This window comes from Condylura cristata, unplaced genomic scaffold (genome assembly GCF_000260355.1).
Source record: "Condylura cristata isolate star-nosed mole 26May11 unplaced genomic scaffold, ConCri1.0 scaffold00012, whole genome shotgun sequence".
Lineage (NCBI taxonomy): Eukaryota > Metazoa > Chordata > Mammalia > Eulipotyphla > Talpidae > Condylura > Condylura cristata.
In genome coordinates, this window is record NW_004567113.1 from 20,588,538 (window position 1) to 20,608,229 (window position 19,692).

The following is a 19,692-nucleotide window of genomic DNA, read 5'->3' on the forward strand; positions in this document are numbered from 1 at the left end:
TCATTATTGTTAAATATGTGCTGCATTTATTCATTCAATAACATTTATATTGAGTGCCTATGTGTCATCATTGAGTGCCTATGTGTCATCAGATACTTTCTAGGTTATTCAATATATAAGTGAAGAAATATCAAAAACCCTTGCTCTCTCCTGATTTGTTAAAAACAATATTTTACATGCCTCTCTTTCACCTAAAAATGAATTATGTAGTGATTTATTTTTTCATTTAAGAGATCTTTAATCCTTTCAAAATCAAAAAGTTGTATTAAAATCATATAATATGCATTTCATGTAACTAATTTTGGCTGGCTTTAAAATGACCTAAACTATCTCTGTCTGTGGAAATAATGAAACTGATGAAATAGTGTTTTTTTCCTGAAGAGGAAAATATAGGGGATGGGACTAATTTGGAAATTTTCTTGATCTTTAAATTATATGCCCCACTCCCATAGTGAAAACTGGTTATGAAATACTGTTCAAATTACATACTTTGCAAACAGGAAAAAAATCCATGGGTTTGCATTTCATGATGATTTAAATCCGCATATTTTCTGATGAGAGGGTGTCATTGATCTTTAGTTTATCATATAAACTGACCTATTTTGTATCACCAACACTGAAATAAGTCAGCTCCAGCTGGAGATGTTAGCAGTCTTCTTTTGGTTGTTAAATCATTTGTTTGGACAAGTTTGTGATCAGATATAACAAACCAAACTAATTTTACTAAGAATGTAAACAATGATAATAACATTTGCTGAAATGTAATGAAACGCTTGAGTTGGTCAGCCAAGTAGGGACTAATTATGGCTTCCAAGCTCAGTTTCTCATCCTGTGAGAACTTCTCTAGGAAGCATGCTGGGCTCTTGAAAGATGGGTCCTTTCCCTCTGAACTTTTAACTCCTTACTATAATGGGATATTAACAACTTTGTAAAGAATGTTCATCCATCTAAAGGAATGGCAAGATGAGAATACACTCCTCTTTGCTGTGTGGTTAAAAAGAGTAGTTCTTTTCAGGATGAGATTTATATCATTTATTTCCTATAAATGAAGATTCGATCAGCTTTTCCAAATCATTGATGAATGTATTTTCCCCATATTGATTAATTCTGAACTTCCCAAAAATGATAACAAGTGATCTTTCACTTTTACATCTCTGGGAAGAAAAATATCTCATACCCAACTCTTTCATAACGTCTATGAAACTGAAAATCTAAGCTGAATCAGGAAACAGACTAGACTTCTTCCCCAAATGATTGCTGCCTGCCTCAGCAGCAGATCTCAGCATCACGGCTTCCCAACACTACTATTTACATGGTAATAATGATCATTGTGAAGATATATTCGTGGGCACTTAGAATTCTCAATTGAAAGTATATAGCTAAACAATCCCCCAATGATATTATTATGCATTATTTAAATACTGTAGTGTCAAACATTAACTGCAGAGAAATGTTTTAAAGGTAGCCTTTGCGAAAATGCTAACAACTTGTTCTTCATAGTCTATCAGCCTCATAGAAAGGGGAAACCCCTCCAGGAGCTTGGAGAATGTGTGTCGCTGGGCTTGCCAACAACAAAAATCTGATCCCAACCACTCTGAACACCATGATCATGCAATTTTCTTAACCAGGCAAGACTTTGGACCTGCTGGAATGCAAGGTATTTCCATTAATTATAGAAGAGAAACTAAGGGTGTGACTTTCTGCAAGTAATTCTATATCAGTCTGTTCAGATGTTCACATCACCACTACCATGTTTGACCATGCATCAGCCACGCTTATATTTTTGTTTCTCCTGCTTCCAGTGACTTCTGTGAAATTCACAATGTTAATTAAATGTCACTAAAATGCTATAGTAAATTATACTGTCTTTAACATAATGGTTGTGTGGGGGCATGGAGTGGATGCTGTAAAGTACAGTATGATTCCCACTAGCTGTTTGGAATGAGAAAAGAGCTACCATGACTGTTGCCAAAGACCTTTCTTCCAAAGTCAGTAGACTGTGCGGAAAAAATAGACGGACAGTTTCCTTTTTAACATTGACGGAATTCTTGGCTCTCTCTATCAGTCCTTGATATGAAGGACCATTCACTACAGCAAAAAGATGGAAAGGACTTAGTTGGTGGGCAGAACAGAATGGTAACCCCGGGCAGCTTGCCTCCCTTAGGAAAGGAGCAAATACAGACCCAATGAATCTTTTAAAAGCCCATTACCTGTGGCTTTCCCAAAAGAATGTGGCACAATGAAAGCAGCAAAATAATACTGCCTCTGTTTCCTGAAAAGCTTCTTTCCTCCTATGCAAAGGTTCAGTAGTAATTTTTAATGTGTCTTCTCATAAAATGAAAATAAAAGTCATTGTTATTCTCTACAGGATATGCTCCAGTCACAGGCATGTGTCATCCCGTGAGAAGTTGTACTCTGAATCATGAGGATGGTTTTTCATCTGCTTTTGTAGTAGCCCATGAAACTGGCCATGTGTAAGTCACTGTTGACAGTTATAAAGCAAGAAAAGGTCTTTTCTTCCCTGCTTCTCTCAGTATTGTTCACACTTTGAGCAGAGTGCATGCCAGCCTGTAACTCTCATTCTTGCCAAATGTGAGGAACTGAAAACAGTGAGGGGTCATGCACTGAAACTCAATGAGTGACTGACTTGTAGAAAGAGTCCTGTGCTTTCCATAGCTCTAGAATAAGAAAGGCGTTTCTGTAGATTGCTCTTTATCTCACAGTTTCTGTGACTTCTTGAAATCCATGTCGCTTTTAAAAATACCAAACTCCTTATGCTTATTTTCAAAACAGAAATCTAGCAGAAGCTGTGACCTCCTGATTCCTCCCAGTGAGCTCTCACCTTTGTTCTAGGTTGGGAATGGAACACGACGGACAAGGCAACAGATGTGGTGACGAGACAGCCATGGGGAGTGTCATGGCGCCTTTGGTGCAAGCAGCGTTTCATCGTTACCATTGGTCCCGATGCAGTGGCCAGGAATTGAAAAGATACATCCAGTATGTGCCTTCCTGCATGCCATGTCATCTTTCTGTTAGAACACAAAAATACAGGCAGAAAACTGACCCTGAGAACTTTGATCATAATAAAACTCCCAGTGAAAACTGTTGTTTACAATAAATATTTTCTCGTGTATCTGACACTATTCCATAATGCACCCACAGTATTTTAAGCCATCAGGCTATCATTTAAGGGGATTTTTCACTGTGATTTCCTTTCAGTAAGTTCTTTTTGAAATCTTTGAATAATGGTCAGACTTGAGTTGAGAATGAAAAGAGGCTGATCGTGTCTGTCATTTCTACAGCCTGAGTCAGCACCTGCCGTAGTTTACTACGAGGGGAATCCTCTAGGACAGCAGTAAGAATAGTGCAGTTTCACTACATCTTTCAGTCACAATTGGCTTATTTTCCTGGGATGAATAATTATGAAAGTTCTTTTTCTAAATGGAACTGAAACCCACAATCTTAAATGGTATGCTCTTGTAACTTTGCTCTATAAGCTGTGGGTATTCAGAATATGTAACCTAAGAACACATTTCCATTAGGACATGCTGAAACAAAATGAGCATTTAACTGTATGCAATATTTTCCTTCCTACAGTTCCTATGACTGTCTCCTCGATGACCCTTTTGAACACGATTGGCCCAAACTCCCAGAACTTCCTGGAATCAATTACTCTATGGATGAACAATGTCGTTTTGACTTTGGGGTTGGTTATAAAATGTGTACTGCGGTATGTTACTTACAATCAATTTAGATTTTTTGCATTTTGAAATATTTTAGCATAGCTACTGTTTGGTGAGCTTTACAGACTCATTGGTGCAAGGCTAAGAATATCTACCAATGATTTGGTGTTCAAGTCACTACATACTTATTTTGAATGCTTTAAATATACTATCTTGTTTACTTCTTGAGGCAGGCCAGAAGACAGTCAGTATACTTTCATTATATAGATGAAAAAGTCAACACTTACAGAGATGAAACAACATGTCTGTTAATAGGGGAACTGGATATTAACCTCTTGATTTTTGTAACCTTCAGAGATAAATTTTAAACCTTCAATCAGTGGTTTTCTCATTAGCTTGTTGGCAGGACTCTATGTGACTGTAACATAGGGAAGAGTTTTGCTGCATATTCTCATTTGAGAATCACACAATATAATATGACAATCAGATGAGCCACCTCCGGCACTGGGTGGGTCATCAGGGGTCTGGATCTAACTCTTCTAGACTTATGACTTTGAGCATGTTATTTAATATCTCTGGCTTAGTGTTTGCATGTGTGAAATGTGGATAATGATAATGGTTATCTCATAATTAAAACTGATTACATAACAAATTTAGTACAATACAATACAATACAAATTTAGTACATAGTAAGTGTTAATGGAGTCCATTTAAAACCAGTCTTCTGTGTCACTGTCCAGATTAGAGCTATCTTTGATTAGAGTTCCATGTTAATTTTTAGTAGTTTATAAGAAAGGACATTTTATATATTGGAGTGTTAGAGCAAAGAAAATAAATATTTCATGGTACTGATAAATTGATTTGCTGTTTGAAATCTTCCATAAGCAGATATCTATGGTCATTTACCCTGTGTATTGGCCACATATTGTCGAATTCTTATCACCTGCATTAATATTTTAGACCTGAGAATTCTAAGGCTTTGACATGATAGTGTGAAAAAGTACTTCTGATGAAGTTATAGGAATTAGAGCAAAATTCCAGGTCTGAAGTGAGTACTTTTTAAAGAATACAGATGAGCTAGTATTCAGTACTAAAAACATTTTATCTAAAGAGTGCTATGATGTTTAGAGCTTGAAAGAGAGAAGACAAGTAAAGAATATAAACAGGCATGTGTGTGTGCTTGTGGATATTATCAGGTGATGTCTTAAAAAAAAGGTAAAAAAAGAAAATCAGACATGAAAACCCCAGTCTTATTCTGTTAGTGCCTTATCTGTAACCATAACGATAGCCTTACCTCCGCACTCATATTTCAGAATTGGCCATATTTCTGTGATATCTTGTTATAGGATTAGATATATGTGAAGTACTTTACAACCTATTTGCAAGTATTATGATATTTTTGGTATACCTGGAATACACTATCTTACATACAGTATTTATATAGCAAATATTTTCTATTTTTAATCATTATCATGGACATTTTTATTTTGTATATGTGACTAATTCAACATGTAAAACTTTTCAGATTTCAAATGCTCACAATACTCTTTTTAAAAGTCCAGTATCATTTACTTGAAAATCATAAAGTAGAAATGACAGCAGAAATATTAAAGTCACCCAAAGAATCTCAGACAAATCATTGCTTATCTTTGTTATTTTAAGGAAACAGAATGGAAGCATTCTCTACTTGGGATTCTTAGGAAGTGTTTTTTTTTGCGGACATGCCACATCTTTCAACTTACATTTAAAAATTCAGTAAAAATGGCATGAGGAAACGATACAAGATATTTTTGGTGCAGTCATGTCATCTGTACTTCATTGAGATTTTGACTCTCTTTCTTCTAGTTCCGAACCTTTGACCCATGCAAACAACTGTGGTGTAGTCATCCTGATAATCCCTACTTTTGTAAGACTAAAAAGGGTCCCCCACTGGATGGAACTGAATGTGCTGCTGGAAAAGTGAGTATATCCACTTATACAATGAAGATTTAAGCTGTGTTATATAATAACTATCTTTAAAAGTCTGGAAATTTTTCACTAGAGCTGTGTTGTTTTAATAAAAATCACAGTATATGAGGTTTTGATATATCATGCATTATCTCTGCTATAATAAATTACCACAAACTTGGTGACTTAAAATCATGCGAATTTGTTCTGTTGCAGTTTTGATAGCTAGAGGTCCAAAAACGATTTGTGGGGAGAACTTTACTCCTCCAGAGCCCGTAACAGAGACTCTGGTTCCTTATCTCCTTCAACTTCAGGAGGCAGCTCACACACCTTGACTTGTGGCTGTGCTGCTACAGGTGCTGCTCCGTGGCCTCACTAGCCCTTCTCTTCTTTGTGTATAAATCTCCCTGTGCCCTGCTCTGATCAGGCACCTGTGAGGGCATTTAGGGCTCACCTGTATAATCCACAATAATCCTCCCATCTCAAAGTCCTTCATTTAATTGCATCTGCAAAGACCTTCTGTAAATCAGGTAGCATTTACACATCCCAGAATTTAGGACCTGACATTTTTAGGACCACGTGGCCTCACTGCAGATGGATGGGAAGCAGCAGCTCATCAGAATAGCTGAGCTCCTGCTAGTGCAACTTGATTTACTTGCTGGCATCCCACCCCTTGTGAAAGTCATCCAGAAATAGACACATGAATTTATACAGAAGATTTGGCTATGCTCCTTGGGGAACGATGCCCAGACGTTTTAAATCTTGAGTTGTGTAGCGTAGTCAGGATTGAATGCTCAGAAGCTGGCCAAGTGCCAAGCTACGCTACTCATAGGAGAAAGATCACAAAACCAAAACAAAGGCACGTTAAGAACTCAAGATGAAGAGCCTTGACTAGCTTGGAAATAAGATATTGTAGACAGAAGCAAAAACTGGCAAGAAAGATTTATATAGTTTTTAGTTCTCTAATTTAGAGCTCTATTTGAAATATGTGTAAATTGTATTTGCTATGCAAATTATAAATGCATAATAATAATAAAATCTGCCTGTTATTTATGTTTAAGCTTTGTTAGACACTGTGCTAAACTGTTGCACACAGTGTATTGATTTGGAAATTTCACTGTTATAAACTTTGGCTAAAAAAAGAGCAATAACAAATTGATTCGTGTTTGCTTTATGAAAAACCTATCATATCAACTTGAACATTCAGCTTCCATAAATATATTTGTTATGTTCAGATTTACCAAAGTTGAGTTTTAAAAACACTTTAATTCTCTGTTGTATTAAAAAAAAAACAAAGAACAAGCTGTTATTTACAATAGGAAAGACATGGAATCAACCCAAATGCCCAAAGTAGATGACTGGATTAAAAAGATGTGGTACATATACACAATGGAATATTACTCAGCAATCAAAACAGATAAATTCATGCCTTTTGCAGCAACATGGATGGAGCTGGAAAGTGAAATAAGCCAGAAAGAAAAAGAAAAATACCAGATGGTTTTATTTATAGCAGGAGTATAAAGGACCAGGGCGGGGGGGAACAAAAACAATGAACAACTATATACCAGGGACATTTTATGGGGGTAGAGTGGAGAATGGAGGAGGAGGGAAGTGCATGGGACTCTGGTCATGGCATACAGATGATTTGGTGATGGGAAGCCCACTGGGATTATAACTGAGATGGGGAGAGGCACAAAATGATGTAAAGGTAAACTGTTATAAATTAAAAAAAAAAAAGAACAAACTGAAGTGCTGAAAGGGAAAACAATTAACATCTATTGAGCACCTTGTGTGCTGCACACTGTAAGCTAAATGTCTCTATGATATCAGGGTATTAAGCAGTCCTTATTTGATTATGCCCTGGTCACATGGTCTGGTATGATTCATGAGCCTTTCCACTTCCTAATTCTCCTCAACTAAAAGGTAAAGATAAAATATCTGATCTACTGATCTCTCAGAATCATTGTTAATGACAATTTTTTTAAGTATGTAAAAGGTTTTTGAAACTTAGATATTTTTTGGCTCTGTTACACAGTTTTCTAAGTTCAGGCATATACTGTCATGTGATTATTTTACAGAGAAGTATATTGTCCTTGAAAAATCTTGTCACTATGGATAACGAGGGACCAAGGTTAGAACTGCAACTGCATTGCCACTGGGTGTTCAGATAATTCTGATCGATTATGACAGTTGATACTCACTGGTCATTGAAAAACTTGTGTGAGTGAATGTAGCACTCATTTTAATTTTATATGTAAAGTTGTATACTTAAAAATGCAAGTCGAAATGACCCTTCTTATAAGGCTGTTCCTGCTTCTGGATGATATGAAATACTGCCAGCCATCTACTGTTAAACGCATTTCACCTGGAAAGAAAAGGGAACTGACTGCCTTCGATTGGTGGCTCTTGTGTAACAACTTCAGTTTTAGCTTATGCGTGATTATCATCCTTGTCTTCTGTCATCCTCCTAAGTGGTGCTATAAGGGCCACTGCATGTGGAAGAACGCCAATCAGCAAAAACAAGATGGCAGCTGGGGATCATGGACCAAGTTTGGCTCCTGTTCCCGGACTTGCGGAACTGGTGTTCGTTTCAGAACACGCCAGTGCAATAATCCAATGTGAGTAGAACTCCTGTGATTCTAGCTCTTCTTGGACAAACCAAAAATGCTTCAATATGATGTCATTAATATTGTGTTTCCTAAAGTGCCTATAAAGTAACAGAACATGAAAACTGAGGGCTTAAGTGTGTATTTTGTGGGAATCTCCATTTTTCAATCTTATGAAGAGTAGGCGGTGATGAAGGTGAGAGGCTCCTGTTAGGATATTTTTGCAGAAATTGCTCTTGAGGGCTGCCAGAAGCTGAGCAGAAAGGGAGATCACTTGGTCTTCGAGCCTGGGCACCCGTTGTCAGGCCCCAGAGGGAGCAGCAACAGCCCAGGGCACACTGAGTTCAGAGCAGGGCAACAGAGAAAGGTGAAAGAAGGGCAGGAGACGTTATCCATTCCTTCACCCAGATTAAAATTATTGAATCCTGATCGTGTGTTCAAAAAACTGAACACAAAAACTTTTTCTAAAGGAAAAAACCCCAAAAGTAATATTAAAACTTAAGCTATTCTCGTTTGAGTTTTCACATGTGAGCACACCTTTCTCTCTGTCTGTGGCAGCAAGGTGACTGAACATAATTTTTCCAAGAAGATTGAGTGTCACATACCTATCTCTATAAGAAAAGATGGTGGTTGTATTAGAAGTACAAAAACAATCCCTCCCTGGGGGCACAACGGGTTAAAGCACGGCACTGCAAGCGAGCCGCAGCCGACACTGTCTCATGAATCTTCTGACCGCCCCTGTACCTCTGGCCTGTACCCCAATTCTGTATGCATAAATAAATACTTTTTTTAAAAGAAAGTAACAAAAATAGTAACAATTACAGTAATAAGTCCCATTAGTGCTCTTTTCTAAGATTTGAAATGTTAACTCATTTATCCCTCAGTGTTACTCTAAAGAAGATAGGATTATTGTTGCATTTTACTTATAAAGAAAGCTAGTCAGAGATCAGAGTTTCTCTGAGTTGCATCTATATGTTTTGTATGTGATAGAAAATGTCATTTCTCTGCTATCACATATATATTTTTTTATTTCTTCAGAGACTTTCTCCATGCATTTAAAAAATTCACTGCTGGAAAGCTGATTTAAATGGAACTTAGACCTCCCTTCTCCTGTCCCTTCACCCATCAGGGAGAGGATAGTGCTTTTAGAAAGGGATTGAAATTTGCAAGTATGAGTTCATTCACTTTGTTCTGGCAGCTCAGAAGCGCTGGCTTTCTGCCCTGCAGCACTGTCTGCAGGCTTCAGCTGCTGGGAGAGAGCCAAAAGGCCTTTTTCAATGTTGTCATTTCTTTAGGCCCATCAATGGTGGTCAGGATTGTCCTGGTGTTAATTTTGAGTACCAGCTTTGTAACACAGAAGAATGCCAAAAGCACTTTGAGGACTTCAGAGCCCAGCAGTGCCAACAGCGTAACTCCCACTTTGAATACCAGAGCACCAAACACCACTGGTTGCCATATGAACATCCTGAGTGTGAGTAGACCCACTCTTTCCTGCCATGTGGACGGTTATGCAGGGTTTAAGTTTTGTCAACACCAACCCTCTGGACTCCTGATCCCTACTTGGTAACTTAGAAAACTTGGGGTTGAGGAGGGCAAGTCCTCCTGAGTTTCCAAGATAAAGGCAACATACTGCTTTTCCCAGAGATGTGGGAATTATGGAATATTGTTGGCAATCCCCGCCGCCCCACCCCCCCAACATCACCAGTGCTGATGCCTGAGCGAGTCATTGAGTTTCCTCCTGCAGCTAAAGACCCTCTACTAGGAAAAGCACTTGGAATAATGTGAGCTTCCCTTTCTGAATAACTACAGAATAGCAGAGTTCTTTTACAGCTGAGTCAGGCATAAGAAAAAGACCATTATTTATTTAATAACAAAAGGCATTTCACAAACTTTTACTTTTATACAGTACCATAGTTATGAAAATACATTTTGAAATTCTTTTAGTGTCCACTTCCTACTCCTGAATTTTCATTTAAATATGTTCAAAAAGAGGTGTATTCCAATAGTTTTTTGTTTGAAAAGATTTTCTTTGTGAATAAAATAATTACATGACTATCATGTGATACAATATACTGTTGGGTTTACTTTAAAAGCTGTTTTAAGGGGAAATGCATATATGTAGGAATTTAAAGTTACAATGTATTAAGAAGAAACACATTATTTTGTTTTATTTTGGTGAAACGAATCCTATAACTTATGTTAAATTTAACTAATGAGATCCTAAAAGTGTCAAAAAACTATAGTAGCTCATTGAGTTAGATGAAGGAGAAACTCTTACAGCTCTCTAAGGATCAAAAACTAAATTGATTTATGAATTATTGGAAATCTGCGGTCAAGTCTAGACTTACCATACAACCTGGCTGACCTGACAATGGGGCTTACACCTATTGTCCCTGTATAATTATTCATAGTCCCTTTTCTCAGAGTCCCAGTTGTCAAATCAGTCACCTAATTAAAACAAATATGTCCAATATAATGCTCTCCCACTCTTTATTTCATTGACTTCTATTTTACAAGTAAATAGTGCTGTTCAAATCTGCCATTTTATATAACTGATCAAGTCCTTCATCTTATACAGCCAAGAAAAGATGCCACCTTTACTGTCAATCCAAAGAGAGTGGCGACGTCGCTTACATGAAGCAGCTGGTGCATGATGGAACGCGCTGCTCGTACAAAGACCCTTACAGCATATGTGTGCGAGGAGAGTGTGTGGTGAGTTCCGCTGGTCCCCAAAAAGTATTTCTGTAGAGTCATGTAATTCTACGTTCACTGTCATTCTTCTACATAAGTTCTCTTATTTTTATTTATTTGCTTACATCATTCATCTTGGACAGTATGTTATTTCCCCTCATGGTTTTCCCACCACCGTCACCTGTGAGCCATCAGCACAGTCCCTTGTGCTCTTCCCTGCCATTTGACCCTTCTCCTCTCTTACTATGTGCTTCAGATCTAGGGTCAACTTGCAAGTTTCATCTTTTTCATCTGCCTGTTTTCAAAGATAATATTAGCACTTGCTTATTTGTAAAAGCACATTAGAAGAAGAGTCTAGCCATCTGCTATTAAAAGTCTTTTTTAAAAAAGTCAATATATTTTATCTTTTGTTTAAAAGGCAATGGAAGCTGCTTTCTCTTGCTCCCTTAACTGGTTTTTCACTTGAAAATTAGTAAAGACAAAAACTGATTTTACCCCATTTCATCTTTGTTGAAAGTGCAGTTTATTTATATTCACAAGTTAAATTGATATGAATTATCTTTACTAACTAAATACATTATTTTTTCCTGTTTCTTTTTCACTTCAGCACAATTCACTTTTATATTAATGAATATCAAGTATATTAATGAATATCAAGTATACAGATGCTTCATAGCTAAACCAACATTTCCCTGAAATGGGATCTGCTTTGTGTTCATTTTTCACCTCCCACAGTATCTAATGCATTAGATCTATGTGCTGTCACTAGTGACTCTACCCATTTACATCCCAAACATAAGAGTGTAGAGCTGTGTGGAGTACCACTACTCACACTGATTTACATTCAGACTTGCCCCAGTTCAGTGAAATTTTAGTAGTACCCTATTAAATTAATGTAAAAACGTAAACTCTTCCTAATATTCCAGGTTTTCCATGACCTGTACTTTACAAATCTTCCCCTGTCATAAAACACCAACTTTCCATTTGTTTAAATATTGTCCCTAAACCCAGTTCCTGCAACGTCCAAGACTTTATTTAATCCCTCAGTCTCTTTGAAATATTTCCACACTATTCCTTCAAGGCCCTGTGAAAATTTCCACCGTCTCTGAGATGTTTTATTTCACATCCACAATCAACTGGTAAAGCTTGTACTAATATATGACTCATTCTTTTATTATTCATCTTTAAAAATATGAGTAAAAGGAGTAAGTAGATATTATTTTTCATCTGCATCAGCTACAGCTTCTGTATGTAAGCAGTGTTTGATGATGATGACTTTTGTGTCATGGGGTCCATTAGATGGGGGAGTGTGGGGGGATTACCCAGAATACAATTCAACCTTGAGTACAGGTTGTTTGATTTTATAATAATTCTTTAAAAGATGGTGGTATTCAAAATTAGAGTACAAATTTGATACAGCCCTAAGGTGGGCTCACAATCAGACAGAACGTTCATTAGCTTTCATTCTGCTAACCCCTACTTGGTACATAAAACTAGCCACAGCTAAATCTTCTCTCCTCAGAAAGTGGGCTGTGATAAAGAAATCGGTTCTAACAAGGTTGAAGACAAGTGTGGAGTCTGTGGAGGTGATAATTCCCATTGTCGGACTGTAAAGGGGACATTCACCAGGACACCAAGGAAACTTGGTAAGACAAAGTTTCTCATGAATTAGTCCACTTCTCTCTCATTTGTATTTTTGAGATACCTTTTAGGAATACAGAATTTTCTCTATAAACATACGATGATTAGTTGCTGATTTATTTTTATTCAGATTACCTTCTAAAAATTACTCAAAATAAGCATGCTTGACAATTCATATACCATCACATCCATGATGGGAAACTGTCTATTAAATTTATATACAGAGCAAATTAAACCATTGTCATTATAGTAGTTTGCTTCAGTTGGTTGGTTTTATCTTGTGTTTTTAATCAAGTTCATTAGACCTAATAGTTAGAATGAATGCTTATTTTGAATTTTCTGTTGCATATAAGTAGATTGGAAGTTAAAAAAAATCACCAAACTGAAAGTACAACTCTTAAAATATTTGATTAGTTTTCCATCTTTTATTTTAGGTGAACAAGTTTTTTCTATTTATTAGTCTATAAAACAAGGGCTATGTTTTACATAGCCTTTGATATTTTATATTAAAATTGAGACACCATAAAAAATTAACCTGAGGTATCATTGCTCATATGTGAACTTCTGTGCTTGTTAGTTCAATAAGTAGGACAAAAAAAAGTTTAATAAGTAGAACAAAAAAGTAGCCTATAATACGGAACATTACTAGCAGCTTCATAATTATTCATTTGAATTTCCATAAAGGATTTAGATACAAGCATTTACTGCTAAATAATTGTTTGTAATAAATATTCAAATATTAATAAGCATTTGTTGGGCAAAAATATATGGGAATATAGTACTTAAAAATAAACACCATCCTGATAGTGTCTTTTTATGATAGAAATGATATGAAACAAAACAAAAACAAAGAACGATTTGATCAACTTGGGTACATTGTCATGGCAGTAATTTTTCCTTTCTAGAAGGAAATAAAGGATAAAAACGTTCATCTTTATCCAAATGAATTGAGTCTCTTAGTTCTGTTTACTCCCATTATTTCCCAGCTATCCAACTCCAGTTAATTCCACATGTATTCGTTTTGTTCTTCGATCTATTCAGGGCAGGGTATAGCTGTATGCTTTTTGTAGGCATTTCCCACTCTGATATTTTTGCTGTACCTGTGTAATGGTTCACTGTTTTTACTTTGAAAATTATTTTTTAAAATATTGCCACTTTTGACTGATCTTTTATTTTAATAAAACAAACTGAATTATATTTATATTATGATTCTAGAAGAGTGAAGTGTAATTTTCTACATCTTACTGTGAATTAATTTACTGTGCTGGCTTTATTAGTTGTATATTATAAGTTTTAAGTATAAAGTAATTCATTTTGTTTTATTTCCAGAGTGAGTTAATGTTAAAAAAAAAAAAAAGGTTTTTGTCATAATTACCCATTCTGTATTATATGTAATATAAAATAGTGATAATTTTTTTCAGATATCTCAAAAATTATGCTAAACCTGCAAATCAAGGTTAGAACACTTTCCTCTATCATACACTTCAAACTGTTCAAAGACAATTTAACACTCATTTCTTTGCACTAATATTGTCATGATAGTCATTCAATAGACTAATTAACCTTTTCCAACAGGGAAACATTTAAGCAAGAGGTGCCATAAAGAATTCAAGTTGCTGGAAAATGAAATCTGCAAGTATTCAACTTCAAATCACCTATATCATTTCTCATTCATGCTTAGTCTTACTTTCATTGACTATTAAGACTTTATTGGCTATCACTTTATTTTTGAGTTCAACATATAAAATTACAGAATGATGTTTACATTTTGCCTAATAAAATATATAGCCTATAGTATAGTCAATGAAACAGCAAGACTGTGATAAACATGAAACATGCACTAATTAAAGACATTCTATTTAAGGGAAGACAAGAGGCGCCTTCACTTTACCCAAAGGAGCTCGTAATATTTCTCTTGCTGAAACAAGGGAAGCTAAAAATGTGTTGGGTAAGTAGCAACAAGCTGCAGAAAGACGGGCATCCATAAATGGCATCAAGCTGTTTCACTGTACTTGCATCTTAAGCATGTTATTTCCAGCCATGTACACTCAGGCAAACATGTTTATTTCATGGATTGCACTTGACCCAGACTCAGGTGCCCCAAATTCTGATCCCAAAACAACCACTCCATATCATGAAGACGCTAAGAAAGGTTGTGAAAATGTTGAGCAAGTCGACCTAGTGGTAGATATTAACTGCCCATATGCAAATGATAACAAACTGTGTTTTACGCTATCAGCAGCAACGATGTGTACATAACTGAATTTCTGTCTGTATTCATCCTGTAGCAAATGAATTGGATGTTTTATAATGTAGAGTATCAGTTGCATAATGTTCCTATATTCATTAATTTTTGATGGAACTAAGATACAAGATCTTGATTTCTCTATTTGCCTTATTACTGATTTATAATTAGGAGATAGATAGATAGATCTACATGAATTAAACAATTTAGAAAAGAAAAAAAGTGAAGAGAAAAACAAATATACCCCCTCAGATAGCCCAAATGAGACCCAAAGGGATCCTCGGGGCCTGTTCACTCTTCTTTTTGGCTTTGTTTCTCTGAAGTCTAGCTGATTTTTTTTTTGAACTTTTAGTTTTGGGAGATATTTTATTATTCATTTATTCATTCATTTATTTGTTTGTTTATGATAGTTTTCTGATAATTTCACTATCCTGCCCCATACCCTTTTTTTTCTGGAAAATTTGAAAGTATTTTCCTTTTTTTCTAATCGAAGAAACATTCATTTATGATTCATACTGCATATGATTCAAAAGTATCCTGTCACATTCTAAGATAACTTTTAGATAGATGATAATAATGAAAAAGATTTTATATATGACACTAACTGTAGTAGGATTGGTATTTGTTTTAAAAGACCAGACAGCTCCCCGAGCATACTGGTTTTATTACTTCTGGATTAGGGGACTGCATTTGGGGTGCATATGAATACAACACACCACAAGCTTACATATTGTTTCCATATGGTTTGGTCAGATCTACAAAATATATTTTAAAATATTGCCATATTAATAATTACTGATCTCCAGGAAAATGAAAGCTACTGACTTTTCTCTTTTGTAATTTTAAAAAATAAAGCAGGCTTTTAAATATAAAGACTTCATTCTTTTCATGATTTGCTCTCTACATTTACCACTTTGAATTTTTAAAATACACATAGACAGATAAAACATCTCAAGTTCATCAACTAAGTACAGCAAATATTGGCCCCGCTTTAAAGGGGTGGTTTAGAAAAAAAAAATCACAAATAAGGACAAAATGTAGTACTTTCATGAATTGTTGACACAATCTCTAAGTAAACAAGATAAATGACTAATAAGTTGGAAATCAGATTAAATTTTTTCCTCCCCTATAATTAAATAAAAAGTTTCACTACTCTCATGCTACATGCCACAAGAGCTCACAGTGCTTTGAAGTGAGTTCCTGAAACTGCTTCTTTCGGTTTATGGGTGCCCTCTTCTGCATGCAGAAGCAGTAAGAACATAATGCTCAACTAACCATGGTTGTTGCTTTTGTTTTCTTCTTTGCTTCTTCCAATATTTACTACACATGCAAAGGGTACCTTAAGATGTTTGATATACCCCCTGGTGCTAGACATGTGTTAATCCAAGAAGACGAGGCTTCTCCTCATATTCTTGGTAAGTGTTTCTGTCTGCTGACTCTGCTTGGACATGTCAAAGAAATCATATATAATATATATATATATATATGTCAAAGAAATCAAATATATATATATTATATATATTATATATACACACACATATATACATATATATGTCTATATCACAAGTACATGTAGACGTATGTAGATGTGTACATATCTATACACATATATGTTTAGATAGATACACAAAATTCAAAGTTGTATATAAATGAGTTATTATGTGGTTTTTGCTGATCATTTCTCCCAACTTTTCTCTCTTTAAAACAAGGACTATCTAAAAGTAGAGCTTTAATTTTTGGTAAAATCTGCATTGAGTTCACTATTAAAAGTGTAAGAAAATATTTGACAAGTTTGCATTTGTTGTGCATTACTCTGTATGTTAGGGATTGGGAAAATAAATAAGTTACTAAATGCACTAAGTTAAGGTATAATATCAGAAATATTTGCCAGTTTTATGTTGACAAATTAGTTCTGATATTTCCTTTTATGCAGTACTGTATGCTTCTCCTTATTTTTAGTGCATTTTAATTTCTTTGACTGAGGAACAACCACAGTCTAATACATTTTTCACTAGTCTAATAAATTTTTTCTTGTATCTGCTATGTGTCAGCTTTCTGACTGGCACATGCAGATATACTTGCATGGCTGTTTATAATTTCTAGAAAATTCTTTTTCTCCTTTTTGAGAGGATCATATAGAAATACAACTTGAAAGGGTCTTATATTTCATGTATATGTATATACACATAACCTTCATTTTTTCCTTGATGTAGTAAAGTACTAAGTTTTCTGAAACTAAGGTATTATCTTTCAAATTCATGACAATTTATAATAAATTGCTTTTTTAATGTTTCACTTTAGTGAATTGTTTTATGATGTTTCAGAGTTATGTTTTTTTATTATTTAAATTATATTCACTACTAGATTCCATAATAGTTTAGCACTGACTACATTTCTTTCTCCAGTAATTAATATCTCTCATTTTTCATCCTTGATCTCATATCATTACCTTAGACCAGTTTAAAATTCTCAAAGAAACAAGTGTTATTTAACTTAAATTGCATGTTTGCTACACATTTTTATTATGTTAATAACATAAAATTTTGTCTTCTAACTTATATGCTTAATGACACTTAAAACTTTAAAAAACATTTTATAGTTATAATGGATCTATAATATATTAAGAGATCTATCATCAGAAACCAGCTTTCCCTAGCCATACTAAGTAGGTGATATGACCTTGAATTTTGTAATCATAGCTGTTGCTGTTGAATAAACAGTAGTCAACTATTATAGAAGCATCTATTTTTGGAATATTCTCAACTTTCTAAGGAAATGTATAGAGTGAGTGAGTTAGAAACTTAATCTCTGATGACAGTGTTTTTGAATGGAAATATTTGCCAATTTTCTTCTCCTATTAATCATTTTAGCCTGTTTTTGACAAGTTACACATGCTTTTTGAAGATTTTGAATGCCCAGTGAAGGGAATAGTAGTGATGTCAGAAATTATACTGTTCCTTTGATGCTCATGAACTTAGTCTTTAAGTTATGGAAAGGGGTAGATTTCTTAAGGATCCTCAAAACTGTAATGTGATAAAGTGAAATGTGTGCCAGTTACTCGTTTTCCTCCCTTTAGCTATTAAGAACCAGGCTACAGGCCATTATATTTTAAATGGCAAAGGAGAGGAAGCTAAGTCTCGAACCTTCATAGATCTTGGTGTGGAATGGGATTATAACATCGAGGATGATATTGAAACTCTTCACACCGATGGACCTTTACATGATCCTGTTATTGTTTTGGTATGTGGCATTCTAGGTTCACTATGTAGTTGGTTTAGTTCATGATTTTATAGTTAACTTATCTGAATGCACCTTTACCTTGAATATTGACAATTGAGTTGCTTGTTTGTATAATCTCATTGATTTGCCAGTCTGTGCTCTTGTACAGCTTTGCCTTGTATTTTATTATAGATCCAGTATCCACTAAGTATTATGATGTTTAACTCTGACAAGCCATTATCTTTAAGAGACATGAAAAGAAAAAAAGATTTTTATATATAACCACATGTTTACTGTCTTTGTTACCCTTCATTCCTCCCTGTAAATCCATCTCATATTATTTATTTTCAATATAAAGCACTTACATGAACATTTCTTGTAGTGTGGTTATGCTTCTAGCAAGAAATTCTGAAAACATCTTCATTTCACCCTCATTCTTAAATGATATCTTTCTAGATATAAAATTTAGGGTTGTTGGGGCTTTTTTCACATCTTGCACCTTAAAGATGTTTTAGAGATTCTAAAGAATTTGGTGCTGATATAGGGGAAAGACATGCCCTAAGTTAGCAATGCACACACCAGCTTTATCTGGTGACATCTTGGAACATTTGCAAGTAGGGCGACCATGAGGAAGGAGTAGAAGGCAAGATATCACCTAGGGAGAGAATTCTAGCAGGGATTTCAGTGTCTAAGTGGTGTCACTCTGCAGCAGACTAGGGAGACTCCAGGTCTGAGAGCTCTGACGGCAAGAGCATCCTCTTGAGATCCTTTTTGCCACAGCAACTTACTTACAGTGGGCAGTTATTGGTTGCAGTTTTATGGGAATATACAAAACAAACTGGCTATCATTGGCTGGAAATCTATTTCTGTGGGCTACACTGAGAAATGGATGTGAACACTGGACTTTGGTGTCAGGGGCTTTTGAGTTAATAGAGTCTCCACCTGCTATGAAAAAATATATAAACAATAGGGACAAATATACAGGAGGCATTTTTTTTTTCATTTATATAACATTGATCTCCCAGAATTCATCATTTATCATGAAAAATCAGCATCATTTATAATGCTATCTGTTTCTTCTACTATGTCACTTGAAGCCAGTTTGAACTAGTTTAGCCCTGAACCACCACAGGTTCATTTAAAAAAAAGAGAGAGAAAAGATAGAGAGATTTATTTGTTTATGCATACAAGAGCTAGAGTACAGGCCAGTGGTGCTGGGAGGGGGAGTAAAAGGATTCACCAGAGACAGAATGGGGGCAGAACAGGCAGATCTACTGAAATACACTGCTGAGGGGAGCAGCCGGTGAGACAGGAGAGGTCTGCTGTTCCATGTGGGTCAACTCCTTAAAGGGGATCAAACTGGACCTGCAGTGGCTGCGAATATTTTCATAGTGCTGAGACTTAACCCCTTGCGCCGCCAGGGAGGCCTGCCACAATTCCCACAAGGCCTTAAAAAAGTAAACAGAGGCCCTCCCTGGTTCCCTGGTGGTACAGCAGGTTAAAGCACTGCACTAAGAAGCTAAAGCCACTTCCTCATGAGTTCAATCCCCTGCCCCAGAGGTGACCACATGGCACGGCAGACCTCTCCTGGCCCACCCACTGCTCCCCTCAGCAGTGTACTTCATCGATCTGCCTGTTCTGCTCCCCGCTCTGTCTCTGG

The 19,692-nt window shown here is 35.7% G+C and overlaps 1 protein-coding gene across 1 annotated transcript in view; it reads left to right on the forward strand.

Annotated features, from left to right (window-relative positions):
• The window catches only part of ADAMTS3 (ADAM metallopeptidase with thrombospondin type 1 motif, 3), a 222,508-nt gene that overhangs the window by 186,179 nt on the left and 16,637 nt on the right, over window positions 1–19,692 (forward strand). Inside the window, exons 7-17 of the mRNA XM_004681225.2 lie at window positions 1,501–1,657; window positions 2,369–2,474; window positions 2,854–2,997; window positions 3,598–3,730; window positions 5,529–5,642; window positions 8,103–8,248; window positions 9,532–9,707; window positions 10,815–10,948; window positions 12,450–12,573; window positions 16,148–16,228; window positions 17,890–18,053. Coding sequence (XP_004681282.1) covers window positions 1,501–1,657; window positions 2,369–2,474; window positions 2,854–2,997; window positions 3,598–3,730; window positions 5,529–5,642; window positions 8,103–8,248; window positions 9,532–9,707; window positions 10,815–10,948; window positions 12,450–12,573; window positions 16,148–16,228; window positions 17,890–18,053 — 1,479 coding nt within the window. The remainder of the gene's footprint in view (window positions 1–1,500; window positions 1,658–2,368; window positions 2,475–2,853; window positions 2,998–3,597; window positions 3,731–5,528; window positions 5,643–8,102; window positions 8,249–9,531; window positions 9,708–10,814; window positions 10,949–12,449; window positions 12,574–16,147; window positions 16,229–17,889; window positions 18,054–19,692) is intronic.